At 43.3% G+C, this 27,112-nt stretch overlaps 1 protein-coding gene across 1 annotated transcript in view; it reads left to right on the top strand.

The window, feature by feature from the left end:
• Positions 1-19,640, top strand: part of LOC140502780 (uncharacterized) — a 52,064-nt gene extending 32,424 nt beyond the window's left edge. The window contains 2 exon segments of the mRNA XM_072606778.1: positions 17,502-18,829; positions 18,831-19,640. Of these exon segments, the coding sequence (XP_072462879.1) occupies positions 17,502-18,829; positions 18,831-18,969 (1,467 nt within the window). The 3' untranslated portion in view covers positions 18,970-19,640.
• The last annotated feature ends 7,472 nt before the right edge of the window (positions 19,641-27,112 follow it).

The following is a 27,112-nucleotide window of genomic DNA, read 5'->3' as shown; positions in this document are numbered from 1 at the left end:
AGTCTCAGGTTCCTTGCTAGTGACAGGCTGAATAGGGCAGCACAGGTGGCAACCAGGTAGGTACGGTGCCCCTTTCTTATTCCCTCAAAGGGCTACATGCCCCAGTAGGAGGGGATGGACACAGCTATTCCAACAATGTCATCTGTCTAGATCCTCATTGTGATAGGATTTGGTTTGACATTTTTGAGGCCAAGTTCACTAATGATATTGGCAATTCAGTACAGGTTATACATGTTCAGTCATGTGAAACATATTTCCAGGTCAGTCCATCAGTCATGCTATGAATGAAAACAGACAGAAAAGCCCAAGAGAAATTAAGTAAGCAAAAGTATCCATCCATCTGCATTCAGGGCCCACCAGTTCTTTCTCAGAGTATGAGTAGCATTTTCTTTCCTAAGCCTTTTGCAGTTGTCTTAGAGTGTTGTATTGCTGAGGAGAGCTAAGTCATTCACAGATCATCATTGTTACAATGTTGCTGTTCCTGTGTCCAGTGTTCTCTGGGTTCTGCTCATCTCACTTTGCATCAGCTCCTGTAAGTCTTCACAGGCTTTTCTGAGATCACCAACATCAATTTTCCCACAACCATTCCAACATTTGTCCTTCTCATTTTTTGTCCTATTAGCCATCTAATAAGTTTGAGCTTGTATTGCAGAATTGATTTAATTTGTATTTCTCTACTCAATAGTGATTTGGGGCATTTGATCATGTGGCTATGGATACCTTTGATTACTACATGTGAAAACTGACTCCACATTTTTTGATCATTTATCAACTAAGCAATAACTCTTCTTTTCATAAGTATCTTTCTCTTCTCTATTTATGTGAGACTTGATGCCTTTTTCAGAGAAATTTGCTTTGAAAGTTTTTATTAAAAATTATGTTTGCTAAGTCCCTTTCCCTCCATCCTAGTACCCCATCTTTTTTCGGTTTTCTTTCTCCATTCACCCTGAGCCTTCTCAAAACTGTTTTGCTTCTGACAATCATCTCCCCCTCCCACTATCCCCTCCCTTCTATGAGCACCTCTTCCTACTCTCTTATCCCCTTCCCTTCCTACTTTCCTGTAGGGTAAGATAAATCTCTAAGTGAGTTGTATGTTATTCCCTTTTGCAGCCAGTGCTGATGAGAATAAGGTCTTCCCTGGCACCTCTCCCATCTTCCCCTCCACTCTAACATGTCTTTCATGCCTCTTTATGTGAGATAATTTACCTCATTCTACCTTTCCATTTCCCTTTCTTCCAGTACATTCCTTTTACTCAGCTTTTTACTTCATATTTTTCAATATTGTCCCATCATATTCCACTTACACCTGTGCCCTCTCTCTATACCTACTCCTCCTCAGTGCCCCCATAATCAGAAAGATCTTAGAGGTTACAGGTATCATCTTCCCATGTAGGAATGGAAATAGTTCAACCTTCAAAGTCAGTAGGACAGAGCAGACAAGTGAAGACAGTTTACAAGGAAGGAAAGAAATGATGGCCAGCTCTCAGCACAGTCCAAACAAAGTCAAGTGCCAGTCATGTCACCATTGTTGTGGTGGCCACAAAGGGTGAACACACTATTTATTGAAATGGACACTTATTGCTGCATATTTTGAATCCTCTCTCTCACTCTGGTGTGCACACAGCAAGGCTTTGTTTCTTTTCTTATTTTGTATTATTTTCATTTTCTTATATTTGGGTTTCTTTATTTGTTCTTTTCGTATTTGTACTAATGTTTCAGATTTTAAAAGTTTCAATTAAACAAGAGATGAATCTTATTGAATCTCTTTAGTGTTGATCTGTTTATGCTTCTCTTGAGTCCTGTATTTCAAAGTCAGATTTTCTCTCCAGGTCTAGTCTTTTCTTCAGGAATGCTTGGAAGTCCTCTGTTTCATTGCACATTTAGTTTTTTTCCCTCAAGGATCATACTCAGTTTTGCTGGGAAGGTGATTGGTACTTGCCATCCTAGCTCCTTTGCCCTCCACAATATCACATTCCAAGCCCTTTGCTCCTACATTATCTGGAAGCTGCCTCAGTCTTGTGTGATCCTTTCTGTGGCTCCATGCCTACTGGAATTGTTTCTTTCTGTGCCCTTGCAATATTTTCTCCTTGACCTTGGAGCTCTGGAATTGGACATAACATTCCTCAGAGTTTTCATTTGGGGATCTCTTTCAGCAGGTGATTAGTGGAGTCACTCAATTTCAACTTTATCCTCACTTTCCAGGTTGTCAGCACACTTTTCCTTGATAATTTCTTGGCAGATGATGTCAAGGCTCTTTTTGTTTTGTTTTGTTTTGATTTTTCATAATTAATTTATTTTTGGTTTTCAACATTCACTTCCATAAGATTTTGAGTTTTGAATTTTCTCCCCCACCTTAAGACAGCATGCAGTCTGATGTAGACTCTACTTATACATTCATAGGAAACATATTTTCACATTGGTTGCTGTCCTTCATCTTTGAAGAGGACCAAAATGACCTCACCTTGATAAAGTGAAATTCCAGTGTGTCCAGCTGTGGCTGATCAGACCAACACAAGCTTTGAATGCTCTACCACAGGGTGGGCACATACAGTCCATTGGAATTATTGGGGAGGATATCCCAGATTTGCACATCCTGCATTTACTTTGTGCTGTCTCAATTCTGCTTTGCTCAATGAGCACAGCACCTTTTCTTATGTGGGCACACCATGCTGAGTAGTCCTGCGACAGTGTCTCCCATGTTGCACAGTCAAATCCAAAGTTCTTGAGAGTGTCCTTGTATTGTTTCTTCTGGGCACCATGTGATTGCCTGTCCCATGCAACTTCTTCATAAAATAGTCTTTTTGGCAAGAGTACATTTTGCATTTGAACAACATGGCCAGCCAATCAGAGTTGCTCTCTCTGAAGCAGAGTTTGGATACTGGCAGTTCAACTCCAGAAAACACTTCAGAGTATGGTATCTTATCCAGCCAGGTGGTCCTCAGAATCTTCCTAAGACAGTTCAAATAGAAGCAATTCAGTTTCCTGGTATGGCAGTGATAGATTGTCAAGCATATAGCATTGAGGTCAGCACAGTGGCTCTGTAGACCTTCAGTTTGGTAGTCAGTCTAATAACTCTTATCTCCCAAAATTTTCTTCAGAGCCTCCCAAACACTGAGCTAGCTCTGGCAATGTGTGCATCAAGCTCATTGTCAATGTGTACATCCCTGGAAAGCACACTTATCCACAACATTCAAAACTTCTTCTTTTGTTGTAACTGATATTTCCATGTATGGATGGTGTGGTGGTGGCTGATGGATCACCTTTGTTTTCTTGGTATTAATTATTAGGCCAAAATTAGCACAGGGAGCAGAGAATTGATCCCTACTTTGTTGCATCTCAGCTTCCAAGGGTGCATTGAGTGCACAATCATCTGCAAACAGAAAATCATGCACCCACACTCCCTCCAGTTTGGTCTTGGCTTGTAGCCTTTTCAAATTGAAGAACCTGCCATCATTACTGTTGTTGACCTTGATGCCATGTTCATCCTCACTGAAAGCATTTGTCAATGTGGCTGAAAACATCATGCTAAAAATCGTGATTGCAAGCGTACAGCCCTGTTTCCATTGGTGACTGGGAAGGTACAAGAGCATTGTCCACTATCCAAAACCTGGGCAACCATGCCATCATGAAATTAATGTACAATATTGATGAACTTCTCCAGGAAACCAAATTTTGACATAATTTTCTATAAGCCCTCATGACTAACAGTGTCAGAGGCCTTGGTCATATCTACAAACATTGTGTACAAAGCTCTGTTCTGCTTCTGGCATTTCTCCTGAAGTTGTCAGGAAGTATACACAATATCAACTGTTCTTTGGCCCTTTCTGAAGCAGCACTGGCTCTCAGGTGAATGGCCATCTTCCAGGTGAAGGAGCAGCCTATTAAGGAGGACTCTAGCAAGAACTTTGCCAGCAGTGATTAAGAGAGAGATCCCCCTGTTAATGCTCACAGGACAGTCTTTTCCCTTTATCCTTATAGAGATGGACAATGGAGGCATCCTTGAACTTCTGGGGGATAACCTCCTCTTGCCATATAACCTAGAAAATTCAGTCAGCTTTTGAAAGAGCAATGGTCCCCCCACCTTGTAAATCTCAGCTGGAGTAAAATCAGGCTTTGACACATGAAAGGAACCTAAAGGCCCTGAAAACCTCTTCTTCAGTTGGAAATTCAGCTAAGGAGGGACTGAATTCAACCTGAAGTAAACCATCAGTGGCTTCAGCATTGATTTTGGATGGTCTGTTGAGAACACAATGGAAGTGTTCAGCCCATCTCTCTAGGATCATGTCCTTATCACTAATCAATGTGACTCCAGCAGTGAGTAGTTGTGATGCACCATAAGTTTTTGGTCCATCAATAGCTTTCAGGGAATCTTAAAAGCCCTTTAGATTGTTATTATCAGCATGAAACTGAATTTCATCTGCCTTCTTACTGAGCCAGGAATCCTGCATCTCTCTAAGCTTTGCTTGTCCTTTGTTTTTGATGAAGTTAAATGCTGCCTTCTTACAGGTGGTTGAACTATTCTGCTGGTATATCCTGGAGGTCTCATTTTTCATTTAGCAGCTTCTGAATTTCCCTATCATTTTCATCAAACCAGTCTTAGTGTTTGTGAGTGTTCCGACCCAAATGAGCCAATGCAGTGCTGTACACCAAATCTCTGAAAGATGCCCACTCCTTTTCTGTTCCACTGTTGCCAACTGTGTATTGACTCGGGTTTCTCTACATGTCAGCAGCAAACTGTTCACCCTCAGGGAAGAGCTCTACTTTGTTGACATTAATTCTTCTGGTAGTGATTTTGCTTTGGGGGCAGTACTTTTTATGAATGTGAATATTTAGCTTGTGAAGGATAAGTCTATGATCTGTCCAGCACTCTGCACCACACATTGCCTTTGTCACTCTCACATCTTGTCTGTCTCTTCTCCCTACAATCACATAGTCTGTGAGATGCCAGTGTTTGCTGCGAGGGTGCATCCATGAACTTTTATTGCATTTAGGTAAAGGGAAGACAGTGTTGGTGATGAGAAGGTCATGCAATGCACAAGTCTTCAGCAGTAAATGACCATCGCTGTTGCTATTTCCAACTCCATTCCTTCCTAGGACTCCCTACCAAGTCTGGTAGTCTGAGCCTACTCTAGCATTAAAGTCACCCAGAATGATAAGTCTTTTGGCACATTGATGATAAGGGCCTCTTGGTCTTCATAAAATTTTTCTTTTGACTTCATCAGGGTTTCTCATGGTGGGAGCATAGGCACTGATGACGTTGGCATGGTGTTTTCCTGTGAGTGGCAATCTCATTGTCAGGAGTCTGTCATTCACTCCTTTTGGGAGGCATACCAGCTTGCTAATTAAATTAGTTTTGATTGCAAAACCCCCACCAGCTTCATGGCACTCCCCTTCAGTGTGCCCACTCTAGAAAAAGGTGTATCAAGCTCCAACTTCAGCAAGCTGACTTTCATTTGCCAACCTTGTTTCACTCAGGGCTGCTATTTGGATGTGATACCTGTTGAGTTCTCTTGCAACAAGAGCAGTTTTTCTTTCACGTCTACTAGATTTTGTGTTGTCTATTGGTGTGTGTCTGTTCCATGTGCCAGTAGCGAGTGGAATCTTCTTTGCAGATGTTTTCATACATTTTGTCCATTTCTTTGCTTTTCATCCGCACAGTGGAATTCCCTGCCTGCCGCAGTACTCAGGCCAGGATTGGGTAAACAGACAATGTTTAGGGCACCTTTTCTAGCCTCCTTCCTCACACCAGGAGGTGAGCAGTGTGATCCTGAAAAGGCTGCTAAGACACCCAGTGGGCTCCCAAGTCCCACTGCTGCTTCCAGTGAGAAACAACACTATGGCCTGTGCTGCCTATGTATAGGGTTATGACTACAGCTCCAGTGTATTCACACCTGCTGCTTCATCACTTGCTTCTCACCACAGGACTTTGAGGCATAATAGTGAAATGGTATGGGTAATGTCTTTTGATTCATGCATAAATTGAATTTAAGTGAGGCAGAGTTGCGTGAAGTCCTCAGCCTCACTCTCTCCTCCAGAGTCATCATTGTCCTCTGACCAGACAGATTGTTTTGTAAGGTGATAAGGGTTGGAGTATTAAAATCTCAAATTTTCTTACACTCTACATTCTATGACTTTTAATGATTTAGGGGTTGGTGACATTCAAGGACGTGACTGTGGACTTCACCCAGGAGGAATGGGGCCTGTTGAACCATGCTCAGAAGGAGCTGTACAGGGGGGTCATGCTGGAGAATGTCTGGAACCTGCTCTCCCTGGGTAAGGACACTTCCTCTGGTAACACTGAGTCTGCCATGAAAGGGATGTCTTCATCCCCTGGTGTGCAGGGTTTGGAGAATTTATCAGTTATTAGAGAGAAGATTGTTGGTCTCCTGTCCTGCTGCCTCGTGTTTCCTATAAAAAAATCTTTGCATTGTGGAACAGGAATGTGAGGGTTTCCTTGTTGCTCCTGAAGCCTCCCACCTCTAGGCAGCTTCAAATTAGTGTAGAAGGATCTGAGACATGGAGCCAACCTCAACGTCATTCAGTCTGAACTCCACCTGGATGGGAATTGTGTCTGCCAAGTCTCAGAAAGCTGCTCAGGTGGCTTCTCCTTACAAGCCCATCCTCTCTGGGATGGGTCTATGATCTGGAATATTCTCCGTTTAAACAGGCATCAATTATGCCTGCTAATTGTCCCCCCTTGAGCAAGATTGTCCTGAATCCTCCTTCCTATTGCCCTCAAATTCCAGCAGAGATGGTGGGAAAGGAAGGGAAGAAGCATTTGTTTTGACCTACTGTATATCAGGTGCTGGGTCAAGGGCTTTCTTTACAATATCATGTTACTTTATTATCACAGCAACCTTCCAAATGGGTGATATTTTTCTCCCCATTTGACAGTTGAGGAAACTGAGGCAAATGGAGATTTAGAGACTTGTCCTGTGGCACATAGCTGGTAACTCTCTGAGATGGATTTAGACTCTGGCACACCTCACTCTAGGCCCAGAGCTCTCTCCACTGCACCATCTGCTGCCTCTCATTTCTAGAGAAAGCCAAATGTGCCATGAGTTCATCCTTCCTTGAGGAAGGTTCACCAAGACCAAATTTTGTGTTTCTAACCTGGTGCCTTGATCTTCTCCCTCACCTCTCCCCAAAGCTTAGAAAAGAAATGCTATGAGACTGTCCTTCAGGAGTCCTAGGAACCACCCCGGGTCCTTGCTTACATGTCCCTAGCTTTGCCAGGAATAAGAGAGTGTTCAAGAAATAGAATTTAGACCAAATAGGGCCTATCAAGTTTGCTAGCAGGAGAATCTCACCTGAAAAGGCAAAAACACTCCAAATGAAGAGTACACAGCTTTGCTGTGGGTTTCTTGGCATGAGTAATAGGATAGGGGAGAGTGTAAAAACTGGTTGATGAAGGTCCCTGTTACTGGGGCTTGAGGCTGGTCTTGCACAATAAATCTTTTTAGCCAGTTTAGCATTTAAGAGTTTCTGACAGAATGGAACTCAGAGCAGGTTGTACAACAGGGTGATGCAGCACATTCTGCTTAGGATTTCTTGCATTACAAGCACTAATTGGTAAGTACAGACTCATGTGTGAACGTTATGGAGTGAATCACAATATGTAGCAACTCTGTGTCTGAATGCCAAGTTTCTCTCCATGCTCATTCCTGACTCCCCATGCCCAGGACTTCCAGTTCCCAGAGAAGATGTGATCTCTTATTTTGAGCAAAGGGAAGCACCATGGATGCTGCAGCAAGAAGGCTTGAGGAGCTGCTGTCCAGGTGAGTGAGGTGAAAGCAGGTATATGGGAACTGGGTTATAGGAGGCTGCTATGTGTTGTGGTGAGGCAAGTGCTCAGTGTGGGGGCAGAATGACCTGACTTAGAATTCATTTTTTCAGATGTTTCCTAGTAGTGGCTTTCTGAATCCATCACAGAATTAATGAGGTTCACTTTTCCCATCTGTAAAATGAGGGATTTGCTCCCCATGGCCTTTCATTTTCCTTCTAGGGATAAATCTATGATGTAAAAAAAAAAAACCATTCTTTGGAATTTGGGGGCATGAAATTCCCCTGAAAGTATAAACGAAGTTAGGGTCTTCTGTCTGACCTCTTCTGTAGACTTTTTTCAAGTCAACAAACCTCCAAGAGCCTGCTCTGTTCCATACCCTATGCGAAGCACCAAGCGCATAAAGCAATGCAATGACTGTCTGCTGCTCATGTGGAGCTTACGGTCTGGGGTGCAGACAGCTTGCCAACCACTATGTAGAAACCTTCTCTGAACAGAATGAATTGGAGCTAGTCCAGAGAGGGAAGGCCCTAAATTTAAGGGGGACTGGGAAAGGCTTATTGTGTGAGATGGGCTCTAGGGGGGGATTCAGGGAAGCCAGGGATAACTTTGTAAATAATAGGGCTGGAAACAAAACCCCACGGAGTCAGAAGGTAGAGCATCCTGTCCCCAGAAGAGAAAGGAGGACCAAACAGATGGATTATAACCTATATGGATCTGGGGGAAAGGGTGAAACAGGACTGGAAGAGTGAGGGAGGGTGTAGGTGGGGAAGGGCTTTAAGTTCACTACAGAGGGTTTTCCATTTCATACTTTTGCTGAGGAACCATGGGAAGTTTTGAGTAGGTGGTGACATAGTGAGGTGAGAGGTTTAGAATGAAGATTCTGATATCTGGGTGGAGGAAGGACCTAACTTGGGGTGAACTGAGGCAGCCAGACCAATCAGCAGGTTCTGACAGTGTGTCAGCTATGGGGTGACAGCGATCTGAACCAACAAAGTAATGGTGATGAGAGATAAAGCAACATATGGGAAAGATGGCACAGCAGTGGGATCAACAGATTTTTAAACAGAGTACAGTGGAAGTGCTCACACAGTGATGATGTGGAAAATGGAGCATTTTTCACGAGCTCCTCCTAGGGGATGGAAATTCATTTTTTAATAACTCTAACCAATTAAAGTGAAGTGCTAATTACTGTTTTCAATATTTATTTTTCTATTGGTTGATGGCAAGTGCTGCCTTAAATGACAAATGTATTTGAAGGTCAATTGCAAATATTGCTTTGGTGGGTTTTTTTAAATTAATGTTTATATATGAAGAAAACTTTTGAAAGGATAGAATTTCTTCAGACATGATTTTGCTGTTTCTACCACTGATAGACTGGCTATACTTTCACTAAAACTGTACCGAACAACTAGCCAACCAAGTCTTTTGAGAACATGCCAGACAGAGGAAGTGTAACATGAACAGAGGAGAAGTTTCATTTAGAAAATAACCTCAGCATGAGGGGCATTTTAAGGTCTGTTTTTTATAGCAAGGTGGTGGTGGTCCATGATGGTTTCCTGCTGGGCCCTACTGTGCATGCTTGGCAAAGATGGTTTTCCAATAGACTGCCCTCAGTGCTGCAAGAATGCAAACCCAAATCAGATCTTGTTCAGGTGATTTCAGGTCTGATAAAACTTGATTACAAGATAGACCAAGAAGGGCAGAATGACTCTAGTGCAGTGATAGACAGCCACCAAGGGTCTTGGCATGCTTGTGACCTTTTGCACATGAATGTCTAACCTTCCTGGAAGTTTGGAAACAATTTGATGTGAAGTTGAGTAACTGAAAGACTAAGTTGCACATAGTCAGAAGCAGTCACAGTTTGAGGGAGTCACTGTAGGATCTCCAAAAGCTATGTATTCCTGATCATGATGGTTTGGAACCACTGCAGAAGAAAAGGGTTAGCTGTTAAGATGGAAAGATGCACATACTTCTTTTCCCAGAAGTTATTCTTTGTAATCAAATTGGATGATTGTTTACCACTTAAGGTGCCAATGAGAAATTTTTACTCCAAATCCCTTAGACCTTTGTCCCAATCCTTCAAGGTGTCTCTGAATCTCTAGAAAGGAAGGGGTGCAAGAGGATCAGTAGTGAAGCATGCTGTTCTCTTCTGTAGAAAGGGATGATGAACTCTCACTCCTGTATTAGACACATATTTTCAGACATGGGAAATGCCATATTTTTCAAAAATTGTGTTTTTTAGAAGGATTTTTATTTTATTGATCAGAGGCATTTAAAGACAAATTTTTTAAAGAAGTAATGACTATCTCAAAAATTAAAGGGTCAGAACAAAAACTCTTTGCCTCAGGTAAATAACAAAACCAATCTAGGTATTCTGCATGTGACCTCAGGGAAGGGAGCAGGAAAATAGGAATGAAAGTGACCAGCAGGGAAATGACATTATGTTGAGTCAAGTCAAAGTCTTCCACCATCCTTTGGAGCCAGTCACCTTTCAGCTTGTTCTCATTGCCCTCAGCCAAGTGCTTGCCTAGGAGCACTTGGCCAAAAGGTCCCAGTGACTTGGACATCAGAGAAGCCCAGTTGAAAGCACAGCACTGCCCTTTACTGAACATACCTAAAACACACAGAGCTTTCTTTAAAAAGTGCAGCAAGCACCAGCCTCACAAAGTGACCCAGTACAGGGAAAGCCAGGATTCCCAGTATGTGAAGGGGAAAAGGCGATACATTCCTAAGCAGAGTGGCTTTGGTGGTCAAACATTAATCTTCTGGAAAAAGGCAAAGAGGATAAAAAAGATTGGACTGTGTGGAAGCCAACTGCAGGTGTCATAAGGTGCTTGCCCTGAAGAGGTGTAAGCGTTTTGAACTGGGAAGAGATAAGAAGACAAGAGGCCAAGTGATCCAGTTCTGAGTTTCGTTGTTTTCATCTGAATAGGAAAAAACCATTCCATTCCTTGGTTTTGTGTTTTCTGTCTTAGAATGGGACAGGCTTGAGTAAAACCAGGTCTCATGCTATGTGAAGGTTTTCCCATATAGGGAAAGTTCTGGAGGATGTGTCTGAGTGTTGTAACTTTAATCATCTAGTTAATGAGATTCAGGGGTCATGGAGAGAAAGCCCAGCTGGACATTTCTGGATGGCCAAAGGGCATTGCTTATTAGCCCTATGCCAAAATAAAGATTTTAATGTAGCTGAGTGAACTAGTATTTCTTGTGATTTCCAGTTACCTTGAGAATTTTACATCATTACTATATTGCCATGAATGTGGGAAGATGTCGTATGTGTTGCTTGTTTTATTAAAGCTATGTCAGCACAACAAAGTGGATGGTAAATCATCAGGCCTATAGACATCCTTGCTCTGTCCCTTAATGTGTAATAAGCAGGTGTAATGAACATTTTCCTTATGGCTTTATTGTAAATATAACTTATGGGAAAAATAATTTGGCAGGAACAATACTGTATGTGCTTATATTTAACTATTTCCACTGGGAAAACTTATGACTCATGAACCTTTCTTGAATTCAGTATTCAGGATGCACATAAATCTTGTAATTAGTACAGGTAAAATAATATGAATGTTTTCTGAGTAAAACTCCCAAAAATCTTATTTAATATTTTTCTTCTACCTACATTCTTCATGACAGTGTTTTTCAATATTTTGAAATTAAGTTGATCATTATGATTTGAGAGCATTGTTCTTTGGAAAGAGCTAAGGGATTTAATAGAAAAGAATGAAAGAATTAAAGTTCTACTCCCAGTGATATTGTAAGTGCTAATACTGGCTCTAATCTTCCATATTTATTTTCTGGTATGGATTTTTTAGGGATTCACCTAAACTTGTTCAATATTTTAATTGTATAAAATTGTATAAAACTTTTTGTTTTTCTATAGCCTGTAACAGTATGTCTGTCTTCCTCTCACACCCACTGCAATAACTTTACCCAAATATTAATGCGTTAGTAAAACTTTTCTTAAATAAATGGCCCTCCAGACCTCTTCTTCCCTTGGAAGTTTAGCTAAGGAGGAATTGACTTCAACCTGAGGTAAATGGTCAATGGCCTCAGCATTGATTGATGATGGTCTCTTGAGAACACTATGGAAGTGTTGAACCCATTTGTCTAGGATCATGTCCTTATCACTAATCAATGTGGCTCCATCAGGACTGAGTAGTTGTGATGCACCATAGGTTTTTGGTCCATAAATAGTTTTCAGGGAATCATAAAAGCACTTTGGATTGTTACTATCAGCACAATACTGAATTTCATCTGCCTTCTTTTTTTTTTTTTAATTTAACTTTTAACTTTTATTTTCACAAAATTTTGGGTTACAAATTTTCTCCCCTTTTATCCCCTTCCCCCCACAAACCCAAGCATTCTAATTGCCCCTGTGACCAATCTGCTCTCTTTTCTATCCTCCCTCTCTGCCCTTGTCTCCGTCTTCTCTTTTGTCCTGTAGGGCCAGATAGCTTTATTTACCCCTTAACCTGTATTTCTTATTTCCTAGTGGTAAGAACATTACAGTTGATCCTAACACTTTGAGCTCCAACTTCTTTAGCTCCCTCCCTCTCCACCCCTTCCCTTTGGAAGACAAGCAATTCAACATAGGCCAAATCTGTGTAGTTTTGCAAATGATTTCCATAATAGTTGTGTTGTATAGGACTAACTATATTTTCCTCCATCCTATCCTGTCCCCCATTACTTCTATTCTCTTATGATCCTTTCCCTCCCCAGGAGTGTCGACCTCGGATTGCATTCTCCTCCCCATGCCCTCCCCTCTATCCTCCCCCCTACCCTGCTTGTGCCCTTGTCCCCCACTCTCATGTATTGTGAGATAGGTTTTCCTATCAAAATGAGTGTGCATTTTATTCTTTCCTTTAGTGGAATGTGATGAGAGTAGACCTCATGTTTTTCTCTCACCTCCCCTCTTTATCCCTCCTCTAATAAGTCTTTTGCTTGCCTCTTTTATGAGAGATAATTTGCCCCATTCAATTTCTCCCTTTCTCCTCCCAATATTTCTCTCTCACTGCTTGATTTCATTTTTTTTTTTAAGATATGATCCCATCCTCTTCAATTCACTCTGTGCACTCTGTCTCTATGTATGTGTGCGTGTGTGCATGTGTGTGTGTGTACTCCCACCCAGTACCTAGATACTGAAATGTTTTAAGAGTTACAAATATTGTCTTTCCATGTAGGAATGTAAACAGTTCAACTTTAGTAAGTCCCTTATGACTTCTCTTTGCTGTTCACCTTTTCATGGTTCTCTTCATTCTTGTGTTTGAAAGTCAAATTTTCTTTTCAGCTCTGGTCTTTTCGTCAAGAAAATTTGAAAATCCTCTATTTCATTGAAAGACCATTTTTTCTCCTGAAGTATTATACTCAGTTTTGCTGGGTAGGTGATTCTTGGTTTTAGTCCTAGTTCCTTTGACTTCTGGAATATCCTATTCCATTCCCTTCGATCCCTTAATGTAGAGGGTGCTAGATCTTGTGTTATCCTGATTGTACTTCCACAATACTTGAATTGTTTCTTTCTAGCTGCTTGCAATATTTTCTCTTTCACCTGGGAATTCTGGAATTTGGCCACAATGTTTCTAGGAGTTTCTCTTTTTGGATCTCTTTCATGCGGTGTTCTGTGGATTCCTTGAATATTTATTTTGCCCTCTGGTTCTAGAATCTCAGGGCAGTTTTCCTTGATAATTTCATGGAAGATGATGTCTAGGTTCTTCTTTTGATCATGGTTTTCAGGTAGTCCCAAAATTTTTACATTGTCTCTCCTGAATCTATTTTCCAGGTCAGTTGTTTTTCCAATAGGATATTTCACATTATCTTCCATTTTTCCAATCTTCTCTCTATGTTCTGTGATATCTGTCTTTCTCCCAAAGTCCTTAGCGTCCATCTGTGCCATTCTAGTTTTGAAAGAACTATTTTCTTCAGTGAGCTTTTGAATCTCCTTTTCCATTTGGCTAATTCTGCTTTTGAAAGCATTCTTCTCCTCATTGGCTTTTTGAACCTCTTTTGCCAATTGAGTTAGGCTAGTTTTCAAGGTGTTAATTTCTTCAACATTTTTTTGGTTCTCCTTTAGCAGGGAGCTGATCTGCTTTTCATGATTTTCTTTCATCCCTCTCATTTCTCTTCCCAGTTTTTCCTCCACCTCTCTAACTTGATTTTCAAAATTCTTTTTGAGCTCTTCCATGGCCTGAGCCCATTGGGTGGGCTGGGACACAGAATCCTTGATTTCTGTGTCTTTGTCTGATGGTAAGCATTGTTCTTCCTCATCAGAAAGGAAGGGAGGAAATGTCTGTTCTCCAAGAAAGTAGCCTTCAATAGTTTTATTTCTTTTCCCTTTTCTGGGCATTCTCCCCAGCCAGTGACTTGACCTCTGAATATTCTCCTCACGCCCACCTCGCCTCCTGGTCCTCCCAGCCAGAGTTTGGGGACTGAGATTCAAATGCTGCTTCCCGCCTTAGGGCTTTTGGTGGGGGCAGGGCTGCTATTCCGTGTGAGAATTAAGTTCAGGTGGTCAGGTCAGGGCAGGGCCGCCTCTCAGGCCCAGTTCCCTCAGGGGGTTTATGTACAGACCTTCCACAATGGATCCAGGCTCCCGCCCGCTTGGGGAGCCCCTGTCTGCAGCCGCCTCTCAGTTTCTACCTCCTGGGGGGGGGCCCGAATCATGGGGGCACCCCACTCCCCTCTCGACCCGCCAAAGAGACTCTCTCACCGACCCCCGTCACCTGTGGGTTGAGGGGCTTTTGCCGCCGCTGGAGATCCCGTCCCTGAAGCCTGCTCGGATCTGTACCTCTCGGAGCCGCGGCCGCCGCAGGTCCGGGCTGCACGCGGCCGCAGCGCGACGGACCCTCCGCGAGAGGTTTGCAGGTCCCTCCGTGGGTGGAGGGACCCGCGTGGCCACTGGAGATCCCGTCCTGTAGCCCGCTCGGATCTTTTCCTCATGGTGTGGCGGCCGCTGCAGGACCGCCCTCCGCTCTGAGTCCCGGCGCCCAGTCCGCAGCGCGAAGGACCCCCCGCGAGAGGTTTGCAGGTCTCTCCAGAACAGAAATCTCCCTCGCTCCAACACTCCGTGGCCTCTGGGTGTAGAATTCACCATGAGTTGGTCCCCTCTAGCCGTTCTGTGGGTTGTGGGTTCGGAGCTATGTGTATGTGCGTCTTTCTACTCCACCATCTTGGCTCCGCCCCCTACTTTCATCTGCCTTCTTACTGAGCCAGGAATCCTGCATCTCTCTAAGCTTGGCTTGTACTTTGCTTTTGATGGAATTAAATGCTTCCTTCTTAGAGGTGGATGAACTATCCTGCTGGTATATCCGATGGAGTTCTCATTTTTGGTTATCAGATTCTGAATTTCCCCATCATTTTTGTCAAACCAGTCTTGGTGTTTGTGAGTGTTCTGACCCAGATAAGCAAATGCAGTGCTGTACACCAAATCTCTGAAAGGTGCCCACTCCTTTTCTGCTCCACTGTTGCCAATTATGTATTGGCTCAACTTTCACTCCAAGTTAGGAACAAGCTGTTCACGCTCAGAGATGTGCTCTAATTTGTAGACATTGATTCTTCTGGTAGTCATTTTGCCTTGGGGGCAGGACTTTTGATGAATGCAAATATTTAGCTTGGAAAGGATAAGTCTATGATCAGTCCAGCACTCTGCACCACACATTGCCTTTGTCCCTCTCACATCTTGTCTGTCTCTTCTTCTTACAATCACATAGTCTATTAGATGCAAATGTTTGCTGTGGGGGTGCATCCATGAAGTTTTATTGCATTTAGGTAAACAGAAAACAATGTTGGTGATGAGAGGGTCATGAGATGCACATGTCTTCAGCAGTAAATGACCACTGTTGTTGCTGTTTCCAACACCATTTCTCCCTAGCACTCCTGGCCAAGCCTGGTATTCTGAGCCTCCTCTAGCATTAAAGTCAAGCAGAATTATAAGCTTGTCCTCTTTTGGCACATTAATGATAAGGGTTTCTAGGTCTTCATAAAATTTTTTCTTTGATCTCTTCACGATTCATCATGGTGGGAGCACAGGCACTGATAATGGTGGCATGACATTTTCCTGGGAGTGACAGCCTCATTGTCATGAGCCTGTCATTCACTTCTTTTGGCCGGCATACCAGCTTCCTAACTAGATTAGTTTTGATTGCAAACCCCATGCCACTTTCACGGCACTCCCTTCACTGTAGCCAGTCCAGAAAAATGTGTATCCAGCTGAAATTTCAGTAAGCTGACCTTCATTTGCCAATGTTGTTTCACTCAGGGCTACTGTTTGAATGTGATACTAGTTGAGTTCTCTTGCAAGAAGAGGAGTTCGTCTTTCAGGTCTATTATATTTTGTGTTGTCTTTTAGTGTGCACACATTCCATGTGCCAAGGGTGCATGGAATCATCTTTGCAGATGTTTTTGCAGATTTTGTATATTTTTTGTGTTTTGACCACAGAGAGGGATTCTCCACCTGCCACTGTAATCGGGCCACAGTTGGGTAAGCAGACAATGCCCCCTTCCTCACACCAGGAGGTGAGCAGTGCGATCCTTAAAAGGCTGCTCAGACACCTAGGGGGCTGCCAAGTCCCACTACTGCTTCCAGTGAGAAACAACCCTATGGCCTAGGCCGCCTTTGTACAGGGTTGTGACTACAGCTCCCAGTGTGTCCACACCTGCTGCTTCATCACTTGCCTGTCACCACAGCACTTTCAGGCATAATAGTAAAATGGTATGGGTGATGTCTTTTGATTTGTGCGTAAATTGCATTTAAGTGATGCAGAATTACATGAAATCGTCCACCTCACTCTCTCCTCCAGAGTCATCATAGTCCAGTGACAGGGCAGAGTCAAAATGACTGGTGATGGCTCAGGATGCACCTTGGTGTCTTCGGTGTGTTACCAAGCTCTAAGCACTCCACATCACCTGCTTCATCTGCCTTCATGGCCGTTGGAACAAATTGTTCTCATCCACCCATTCCACCAGAAGAAGTCTTCACATTCTTGGGGTAGATACACCTCCAACTCACCAATGAGTTTGAGACTGCTTGGTTACTCTCAATGTGGTTTGGCCCATCTGCCAAAATGGTTTACTGGGGTATGACCACTGAGCATGCTGCAGCTTCTTGGAGACACAGGTGAGAGTTGGGTGGAACAGGTGGACACCAAAGGTGGAAAGAGCCCTGAAAAGGGATTGGCAGACACCAAAGGTACTGGTCCTCCCTGAACAAACCTGACACCCTTTTACTCCTAGTAAACACTCTTGATTGATAAAGGCAAGATTCAATCAGAGGCATTTGATTATATTAAAGAAAAACAGCAGAAGATCCTATTTTACTTGCTATTACAGGGTTATTGTTTTTTTTTTTTCAGACTGGGAGATCAGACTGGAAATGAAGGAAATTACTGAAGTGCTAAGCCTTTCTGTGAAAGAAACTCACAAGCAAAGATTCTTGAGTGATGGTCCCTCTGACTCCAGTTGGAGAGAAGTCTGCACAACACCTGAGAGTATCCACACTGTAGAGAAATATTATGACTGTAAACAATGTGCAAAGGGTTTTGCCAAGAGGAGATATTTTACTGCACCTCAGAAAATACACAGTGGAGAGAAACCATGTGAGTTTAAACAATGTGAAAATGCTTTTAAAAAGAGGCCTCATTTTATTGTACATCAGAGAACCCACACTGCTGAGAAATCTTATAAATGTTATCAATGTGGAAAAACTTTTACCTGGAAGAATGGTCTTATTCAACATCAGGAGACCCACACTGGAGAGAAACCTTACGAGTGTAATCAATGTGGAAAGACTTTCAAAAGTAGAAGGTCTGTTCATAAACATCAAAAGATCCACACTGGAGAGAAACCTTACGAGTGTAATCAATGTGGAAAGACTTTTACATGGAAGGACAGTCTTGTTAAACATGAGAGAATCCACACTGGAGAGAAACCTTATGAATGCAATCATTGTGGAAAGACTTTTACATGGAAGGGCAGTCTTGTTAAACATGAGAGAATCCACACTGGAAAGAAACCTTATGACTGTAATCAATGTGGAAAGGCTTTTAAACAGAAAGGTCTGCTTACTGTTCATCAAAGAGCCCACACTGGAGAGAAACCCTATGAATGTAGCCATTGTGGAAAGGCTTTTACATGGAAGGGTGGTCTTGTTGAACATGAGAGAATCCACACTGGAGAGAAACCTTATAAATGTAATCAGTGTGGAAAGGCTTTTACATACAGGGCTTCACTTATTGTACATCAGAGATCCCACACTGGAGAGAAACCCTATGACTGTAATCAATGTGGAAAGGCTTTTAGAAAAAGGACATCTCTTACTGGACATCAGAAAATTCACACTAGAGAGAAACTTTATGACTATGGTCAGTGTGGAAAGACTTTCACAGGTCAAAAGAATCCTGGTGAAAATCAGAGCATGCACACTGGAGAGAAACCATATAAATGTAGCCAATGAGCAAAGACTTTTACTTGGAAGAATGGTCCTATTCAACATCAGAGGATCCACACTGGAGAGAAACCTTATGAATGTAGTCATTGTGGAAAGACTTTCAGAGATAGAAAGTCTGTTCGTGGACATGAGAAGATTCACACTGGAGAGAAACCTTATGACTGTAATCAATGTGGAAAGAGTTTTACGTGGAAGAACAGTCTTGTTAAACATCGAAGAGTCCACACTGGAGAGAAACCTTATGACTGTGATCAATGTGGAAAGGCTTTTACAAAGATGGCTTATCTTATTGTACATCAGAGAACCCACACTGGATAGAAACCTTATGACTGTAATCAATGTGGAAAGGCTTTTAGAGCAAGGACAACTTTTACTGCACATCAGAGAATCCATACCAGAGAGAAAATTTATGACTATAATCACTGTAGAAAGGCTTTCACATGTCAAAAGAATACTGGTGAAAATCAGAGCATCTACACTAGAGAGAAACGATATAAATGTAGCCAATGTGGAAAGACTTTTACATGGAAGAGCAGTCTTGTTAGCCATGAAAGAATTCACACTGGAGAGAAACCTTACAAATGCAATTATTGTGGAAAGACTTACATGGAAGGCCAATCATGTTAAACATGAGAGAATCCACACTGGAGAGAAACCTTAAGAATGTAATCATTGTGGTAAGGCCTTCAGGATAACGTCAGTCTCTTGTTTACTATCAGAGCATTCATGGGAGATATAGGAATCTTCTAACTGACCTGAATAAGGAAAGGCATTGAAATGGAACACAGAGCTTCTTAGCAGAACCTTGACTGTGGGTACAAGCCATCTGTAGACTCAATGTGGGAAGGTTTTCAGCCAGAGATCATCTCTTTTCCTCTCATGCAGGATTTATAATGAAAAGAAACCTTATGATTGTGCTCAGTGGGTACTTGACTTTCTCTAGAACATGGATGTTATGGGTTTCATGTCTGACTAGAACAGAAAGGTGAGAGAAGGAAAATAACTCATGCGAACCTTCCAGGTTGCAAAACCAGAGCAGGAGGCAATAAGCTGATAATCTCCAGAATTATGGGAGACAATTTCTCTGGTTGTTCTCAGAAATAGAATGTCTTCAGAATAAGGAAAAGATTCTGTGTCAATATTATGTCAACTGGGGAGCCATCTCTGGTGAAGGGAAGAAATCAGATTTGTTTAATCAAGGACTTTAAAATTGGGGCATTTTAGGGGAATGATATCTTCCCCCAGAGACCACCTCCATGCATGTACTCAGCCTTCCTAGAGAGCACTGCATATGACAGTCAAGAAACTTCTCATTAGCTTGAGATCTTTTCTGCCTTCTGATTTTTTTGGTGACCCAGCAATCATGATGATGAGGCAGCTTTAGTATGGTCAATGAAGAAGTTTTTTTGTTTTTTTTTTTTCTGAAACTCCTTTGATTTCATTATAACCCAAGGAATGTAGGGTTAGGGTTATGTATTTGTTTCTACTTCCTCGGCTTCTTTGAAAACCAGCCTGTTCTTCTTGTATCTCTCAGGTTCCCGTATTGTTGAAGGCTAGCTTAAAGCATCTAAAGCATAACTTCCCTGCCGTGTGCAATGGTCTCTCTGGTTTTCTTGAAGAGATTTCTTCTTATCCATTCTGTGGTTTTCTTTGCTTGGCATTTCTCATTTCAGTAAACCATATCTCTCCTTGCTGTTCTCTGGAATTCTGCACTCACTTGGGTAGGTCTTTCCCTTTCCTTCTTTCCTCAGCTGTTTCTAGAACCTCATCAGACATCTTTGGGTTTCTTGCTCTTCATTTTCTTTGGAACATTTGTTATTGTTGCTACCTCTTATCTACTGTTGTGAACTTCTGTCCATGGTTCTTCAGACACTGTCTACCTGATCTGATCCCTTAAATCTATTCATTGCCTCCATATGCTTATTCACAAGGGATGTTATTTACATCATACCTATATGGTCCACCCTCTTGAATACTGAGAAGTCTTAGATACCTAGTCAGAATTAGACAACCTTCTTTGATCAACCTCTTCTCCAGGGCTGATAAGATTTTATGGCATTTGCCCAAGAGAAGGTCTGAAGGCACCTGTTAAGTCCCTAAAGGACATCCCAGAAAAGGAGGATTTACAAGGCCTATGTATTTTTCCCAAACAAATTATCATTATTTGTTTGCAGAGTTCTCAGGGATGACCAGGTTGGGGGGTTGTCACCCAGGTAGAATCCCAGCCCTGGTGTAGAGTTTTAGGCCTAGGAGGAGTCTATGCAGAAAGACAGCTAGGGTTCTCCTAGAGAAAGCTCTAAGAGTTGTAGGTTCCAGAAAAGGCTTGTTTCAGACAATGAGATGTTGACTGAGAAGACTGAAGTTGGGAAGCTGAGGTGAGGAGACTGGACATTGTAAGAGCAGGAGGTCCCCATTGAAAGGACACAGTGTCAGGACATGGAGATTCTTGACCAAGGATTAGCAAAGATAGCAGTGGCCCTGGGTCAGAGAGTAAGTGGAGTGGGGGACATGGGATTGGGCATTCCCTGGGGTGCAGAGCAGGGCTTGGGGAGGAGACACAGGCAGGATCCTGAGGTCCTAACCCATTGTGCCATTGGAAGAAAGGGTTGAACCTGGGGTTCAGGGACCTGACAGGAGGGAGCTCTTTAGGAGTGAGAGGACCCACTCTCAGTAAACTGGCTATAAATACAAAGCTTGGGAACTGAGATTGCTTTGCCTTCTGGAAGCAAACTCTTCAGGAACAGGTCCCAGGTAAGCCTGGGCCAGGATCCTACAAGCCACCAGGGTCCTGCTGGCTCCCCTTCCTTTTGCCTCATTTTCCCTTTCTTATGTCCTGCTGAGCATTCTCCATGGCTGTCCCTCCACGTCTAGCTATTGCCAGGGTCCCTGTCCCTGAATCTTGACCAGACTCCCCATCATATTCCAAATGCCCCAGGGAAACAGCATCACATCATTGGATCCCATTGTCTCTATCTTCACACTTCTCTTATAGGACCTCAGGTGTCCTGAATCCCTGCCCCCAGCTCAAGGTTAGAGGTTCAGTTGTCTTGCCTTCATCCCAAACCCTCTCTGAATTAATAATTTATGAAATGGGGGGCAGGCTTACAGGCACATCTTGTCCTTTCTGTGCTTCCTGGGAAAGACCACCCTGAGCAGCAGGAAATGGGGTAGCAATCACTTTAAGAAGGCACCGAGACCAGTTCTGAAGCTGTAGCAATAGAGAGGAAGAGGGCAGAGTTCTCAAACTGGGAATGGGATGGGGAAGGGAGGCAGAATGAGGAAGAGAAGGGAGGGGGAGAAGCAGAGAACTTCTCTGCCCCAAAAAAGGTGGGGTCACTAAGAAGCTTGGACTGGGCATGGCTAGGGTGTAGTGGACGACCTTGGTATCTTCCATGTCTGCCCAAGCTCCAAGCCCTCCCCAGAGCCTGCTTCATCTGCCTTCATGACCTTTGGAAGAAATTGTTCTCATCTGCCCATTCCTGGGGTGGGGGGGAGGGGTAGTTCTTGTGCTTGGGGTTGGCACCCCCTAAATCTCCCATAGCTTTGTGGCCTTTCAGTAACCCTCAAGTTGGCTCAACTAGAGGCAGTTTACCAAGTGTGGATGCTGGGCATGCTAAAGCTCTTGGTGTCACAGGGGTGACTTGAGTGGACACCCAAGGAGTATGAAAGTGGCTTAGCAAGGCCTCACATCAGAAGTGCTAGTCCTCTTTGAACAGCCATATACCCCAAAAGCAAGATGGGGAGAACATCCCTAGCATGGATGACAGCCATTAGAAAGGCAAAGTCAGATCAGGTCTTGGTCAAACATCAGCCAGGAGGCTGGTGTCCCTGGTTCAGAGAGAAGAAGGAGGAAATGAAGAGTGAGGTGTAAGAAGACAGGAAAGAGGGGTGAGACTGGTTACATGTACCTACTGTGAGCCAGGCACCTTGTACATTTTGCTCATTTGATTCTGCTGCCAGAATTGTCAGGGTCTTTGTTAGTGACATTCTAAATAAGGCCACACACACACATAGATATACATGTAGATTCTCTCCTCCTGAGGTCTGGGACTGGCCCAGAGATTGGGGTCTGATCAGGCAGGGCCCTCAGGTAGAAAAAGGTACAGAAAATATGAGTGAAATGGACGGACCGAGACAAGCACAGGCAAGAGTCAATTGAGAATTTGGGAGCGTCTTTATTAGCCGGTGGCTGTCCTCTGAAGAGGCAGCCCTGAACAAAGGTGTGTGTGCCTTTTAAGCATCTTAGCACTTCCTGGTACAGCCTTGCGGTTCCAATAGCACACATTTTTCACAGAACAGTTTTGACAGGGGTTCCTAGGTGCTGCTAGGCAAGGGGGCACAACAGAGAGGGGGGCCCAAGCAGCTGCCAGGCAAAGGGGTACAACAGAGAGAGGGGCCCAGACAGCTGCCAGGCAAAGGGGTACAACAGAGAGGGGGGCCCAGGCAGCTGCTAGGCAAAGGGGTACAACAGAAAGTGTCGCCACTAACAGAAAGTGGCTACTAGGCCCAACCCTGCCTAGAAACTCAACAGACATTATCTCAACCCAGGGGCTCCAGGGGGGTGGGGGGGGGAATAATGTCCATTTCACTCCCCCCTTTTCATGTAACTAATTTAAACGAGGGACTCATCAGAGTCCAAAGGGGTATAACTGGCTTGACGTGTGAACGATGTATCCACGCCTTGCATCCTGCGACCTTAACCACTGATAAATTTGACAGGATCACTTGAAAAGGCCCAGTCCACCAAGGCTCAAGCAAGGATCCCCAGGGTAGTTGTTGCTTGATATGAAGATTTTAGAGCACTCTGGACCTCACGCAGAGCCTGTAAGGACTCAAGGAGGGCAACATTAGAAAAGTCGGGAAGCCAACACCCAGAATTAACAGCTCAAGGAACAACCGAGGGGCTACTCCGAACATGATTTCAAAGGGGGGCCAGAGAGAGAGCCGTGGGATTGGAGGGGGTACACCTAGCCCGAAGCAGGGCAAAAGGAAGGAGACTCACCCAGGTCTTGCCAGTTTAAGCTTAGCAATATGCTCCTTCAGGGTCCTATTCATCCTTTCTACCTGGCCTGAACTCTGGGGCCCAAGTACATGTACTCAAGCACCCCACCTTGTCCCCCTTGAAGCAGATGGGACCCAACATATTTTGGGATAAGGGATGAAGGCCTTGGTTTCTGAAACTGCTTCCTGCTGAGACTGGATGTAGAGCTGACCCTGACTCACAGGGTCCCAACATTGGAGGGGTTGGGTCTTTAACCAGTATGAGGAACTTGACAATTTACAATTCTTGAGAAAGGGACGTCCCTCCATCAGGTCAGGGAAGCTGGTGGAGGGAGGCAACTTACAGACCCTAACACAGAGAATCCCACTTAATTGCTCATGTGGTTTTAGAAAAGAGGGAAGGGGCAGAAGCAAGACAACAGTACAACAAACAATGGGGAGATTTGAGTGACTTCCAGGTTTCAGCTACAACCCACAGCGCTTTCACAAAGCTGGTAGCTGGGGGGGGGGGGGGGGGGAGGTTGGGGGGGGGGGAACCAACCGACCGTCCACAAGCCCTGGATACCTGAAACTCAGGTATCCAAGGAGAAAGGCCTTATGGAAAATTAAATACAATCCTCACATTCTTTCCCCTATACATTCTTCCCTTCATCTATCCCCTTTATTTACAAGGGGACTATCCCATGTTATAAGTACAGATACAGAGATTTAAGATATGAAGGTAGATCAATGAATTATCCATTCAGAGGTTCCATCTCATATGGGAAGGGACATCATCTGATGCAGTTTTCTGATCTAGATGCTCCTTCAGTCATCTTCAGCACAGCATCTCTGCACATTCTTTATCTTCTTGTAGAAATCTGGATGTCTACTCTCCTACAATACTGACCTTAATACCATTTCAGATGACCATTCTTAAGCTTTATACCTTTATCACTCTACAAAATCAAAATTGGGACTTTGGCCAATTGTCATATTTAAGAAATCCACATCAGAACCCAGTATTTACATCTTACACTCAGATCTAAAGTCCTAAACCTGATAGCTTAATTTTAGACTTAACCTCAGATGTTCCGCTGCCAACAATCTGTTATTTCATAAATCTGATATTAAACTTACAAGACTTTTGACTATAGGAAATTGCCATTAAGAGTAGGGACATTGCAGGGAAACAACATCTCCCTAACTTCATGTCAATTCCAGGCAGGAGCAGATTGTCAGCTGGCATTCAGCCAGCCTTAAAATCCACCAGGTGTCAGTGGGGAAATTGAGTCAGGAGAATCCTACTTCAGCCCAGGCTGTACAGCCGTTCTCCCAACTTTACCATCACAGGCTTACTGACATCATGGATCAGAGACTCAGACCACCTTTCTTGCTATTCACACCTGGAGTTAGACTCAGAAGAACAGTCAGTTAATAGTCCCATAGAATCTTAAAATAGCAAGTTCCAATAATCAGGTTTCAGATATGACTATAATTTCACATTGGCTAAGGAACATCCTTGACTCTGTTTGAATTCAGGCAGGGGTGAAATTTTCTAATCATGCAGTATCTGTATTATAGCCAGACTCAGGAACAGTCAGGTGGGAAACATTCCTTTATAAAAGGACACAGTGGGGAAACTGACCAGGAGCATCCCATCCTAGATGGAGTCTAGAATTGTCCTCTCAGTGTTTCCTCTCCAGATACAAATTTCACCTGATAACAGTACAGGATGCAGGATCACAGTCCCTCTGAGTAACTTGTGGCATATTCTTTCAGATGCTGATTTAATGCAGACAACTATACCCAAATTCAAACTTAAACAAAAATATTTATGGTCCCAAATGCTTTTACCTTAAACAGCAAACTTCACTAATCCCAACTTAAAGCCAAATACAGTTATTTGTATTCCCATGGAGTTGAAATAAGCAATGAAGATTAACGGGACTCACATACATAAGAGATTTCATTTCAGATCCTTCTTTCTCAAATTTAAAACTTGTCCTGATATAAAAGCCAATTATTACAACTTTAGAGCAAGTCACATTCATTGTTAATGAATTGTACAAGCCAAACAATTTTCTTAGGACTGATGACCGTGTCCACATGAAAGGGGCCTTGGCAGTTTTACAAAACAAAAGGAATTGGCATGGATCCCATGCCTGCCAACCCCAAACATATAGGAGGACTGTTCTGAATGGGCAGAACCAGTCTAAATAAATTATTACTCCATTCATTTCTTTCCACACAGAGTAATCAATTAACAATTTTAGGTTTAGCATTAAAACAGCAGCTTTTTAGCTGTAACTTTTTTAACAGGCAAAGGTGAAAATAACTGGTTTTCTAAATAACATAACTGACTTTACACAACTTTTCCAACATCTCTTAATTTCAACAAAATTCAGATTACAAATTGCTTTCTCTAACACCATTTCTGGATTATAGAGTAAAATAAAAATCTTGATGATTCTAACTTTTACTCATGAAAATTTCACATCTGTGGCCACTCCTTAGAAATGTTTTTGAAAGAAAAAGTTGTGAAACTGCAAGTGGAAGTGAGGGAGACTCTGGAACAAAGTCCAGTGGTGCCTAGTCTCCTCCTTTTCACTTGGAAGTTTCACAGCCCTATCTCTGAGGTGTCTTTTCTCTCTCTCTCTTTTTTTCTTTTTCTTTTTTTTTTTTTTGTCTTCTTCCCCGTGTGTGGGGAGGCTTTAGAGAGACCTTAGGGTTAGGGCGGGGAATCAAATCTATCCAGATGCTGATATATGGGATCTGATCTGGATAGCCTGGATCCCCATTCACTATTCTCCACACCCATCCTGCAATGGATTTATCAAAAGTCCCCTCGGGTGGCCAATCCACCCTGAAGATGGGCCACTCTTGTTGACAGAGTAAAGTTAATTTCTCCTTGGAGACTGCGTACCCATAACCAGCTGCAGCTTGGTGGAATTGTTTAAAACACTTTATCATGAATTGCAACGGGGTCTTGGGACCTGAAAGTCTTTGTCCCATGATCCCAGGAAAGGAGAGTAAGATACAGAGTCCGATTAAACTGGGGGTCAAACAAAAACACAAAACAAGAGACTGACAAAATGCACAGACACAGTTAGACAGTCCAGACTCAAACAAAAACACAAAACAGGAGACAGTCAAAATGCAGAATGCAGACTCAGTCAAGCGGTCCAGACTCTCAGAAACCCAAAAATACAGGAGAGCCAGACAAGATACAGAGCACAGAGTCAGTCAAGCGGTCTGGACTCTCAGAAACCCAAAAATACAGGACAGCCAGACAAGATACAGAGTGCAGAGTCAGTCAAGTGGTCCGGACTCTCGAAAACCCAAAAAATACAGGACAGCCAGACAAGATACAAAGTGCAGAGTCAGTCAAGCGGCCTGGACTCTCAGAAACCCAAAAATACAGGACAGCCAGACAAGATACAGAGTGCAGAGTCAGTCAAGCGGCCTGCACTCTCAGAAACCCAAAAATACAGGACAGCCAGACAAGATACAGAGTGCAGAGTCAGTCAAGAAGTCCAGGACTCTCAGAACTCCAAAATACAGGAGAGTCTACACAGGACCTCATGCAGTGTCCCACAGAGGCCAGTAAGGGCATTTCCTGCTGTGTCCAGCCTTGCCACTTACTCCACAAGAGTACTCACCTACACAGGGCGCTCAAAATGGCCAGATCAGAGGAATTTTGCTACCGGGACCCTGGTTTGCACGGCTGTGCTTTGAGATCAGGGCCTGGGAACATCAATCCTGGTGGCCACCCCCTGAAGTCAAAGCACAGTCTGGCCGTCCAGGGCAGACGGTTTGCCTGTGCACACAGAGCCAAAGGCCATCTCGGTGGGACCTCCAAGTGCAATGAACAGACCAAGACAAGCACAGGCAAGAGTCAA

Source organism: Notamacropus eugenii, chromosome 4 (assembly GCF_028372415.1).
Source record: "Notamacropus eugenii isolate mMacEug1 chromosome 4, mMacEug1.pri_v2, whole genome shotgun sequence".
NCBI classification, from domain to species: Eukaryota; Metazoa; Chordata; class Mammalia; order Diprotodontia; family Macropodidae; genus Notamacropus; species Notamacropus eugenii.
This window is presented reverse-complemented; position numbering and strand designations above follow the sequence as displayed.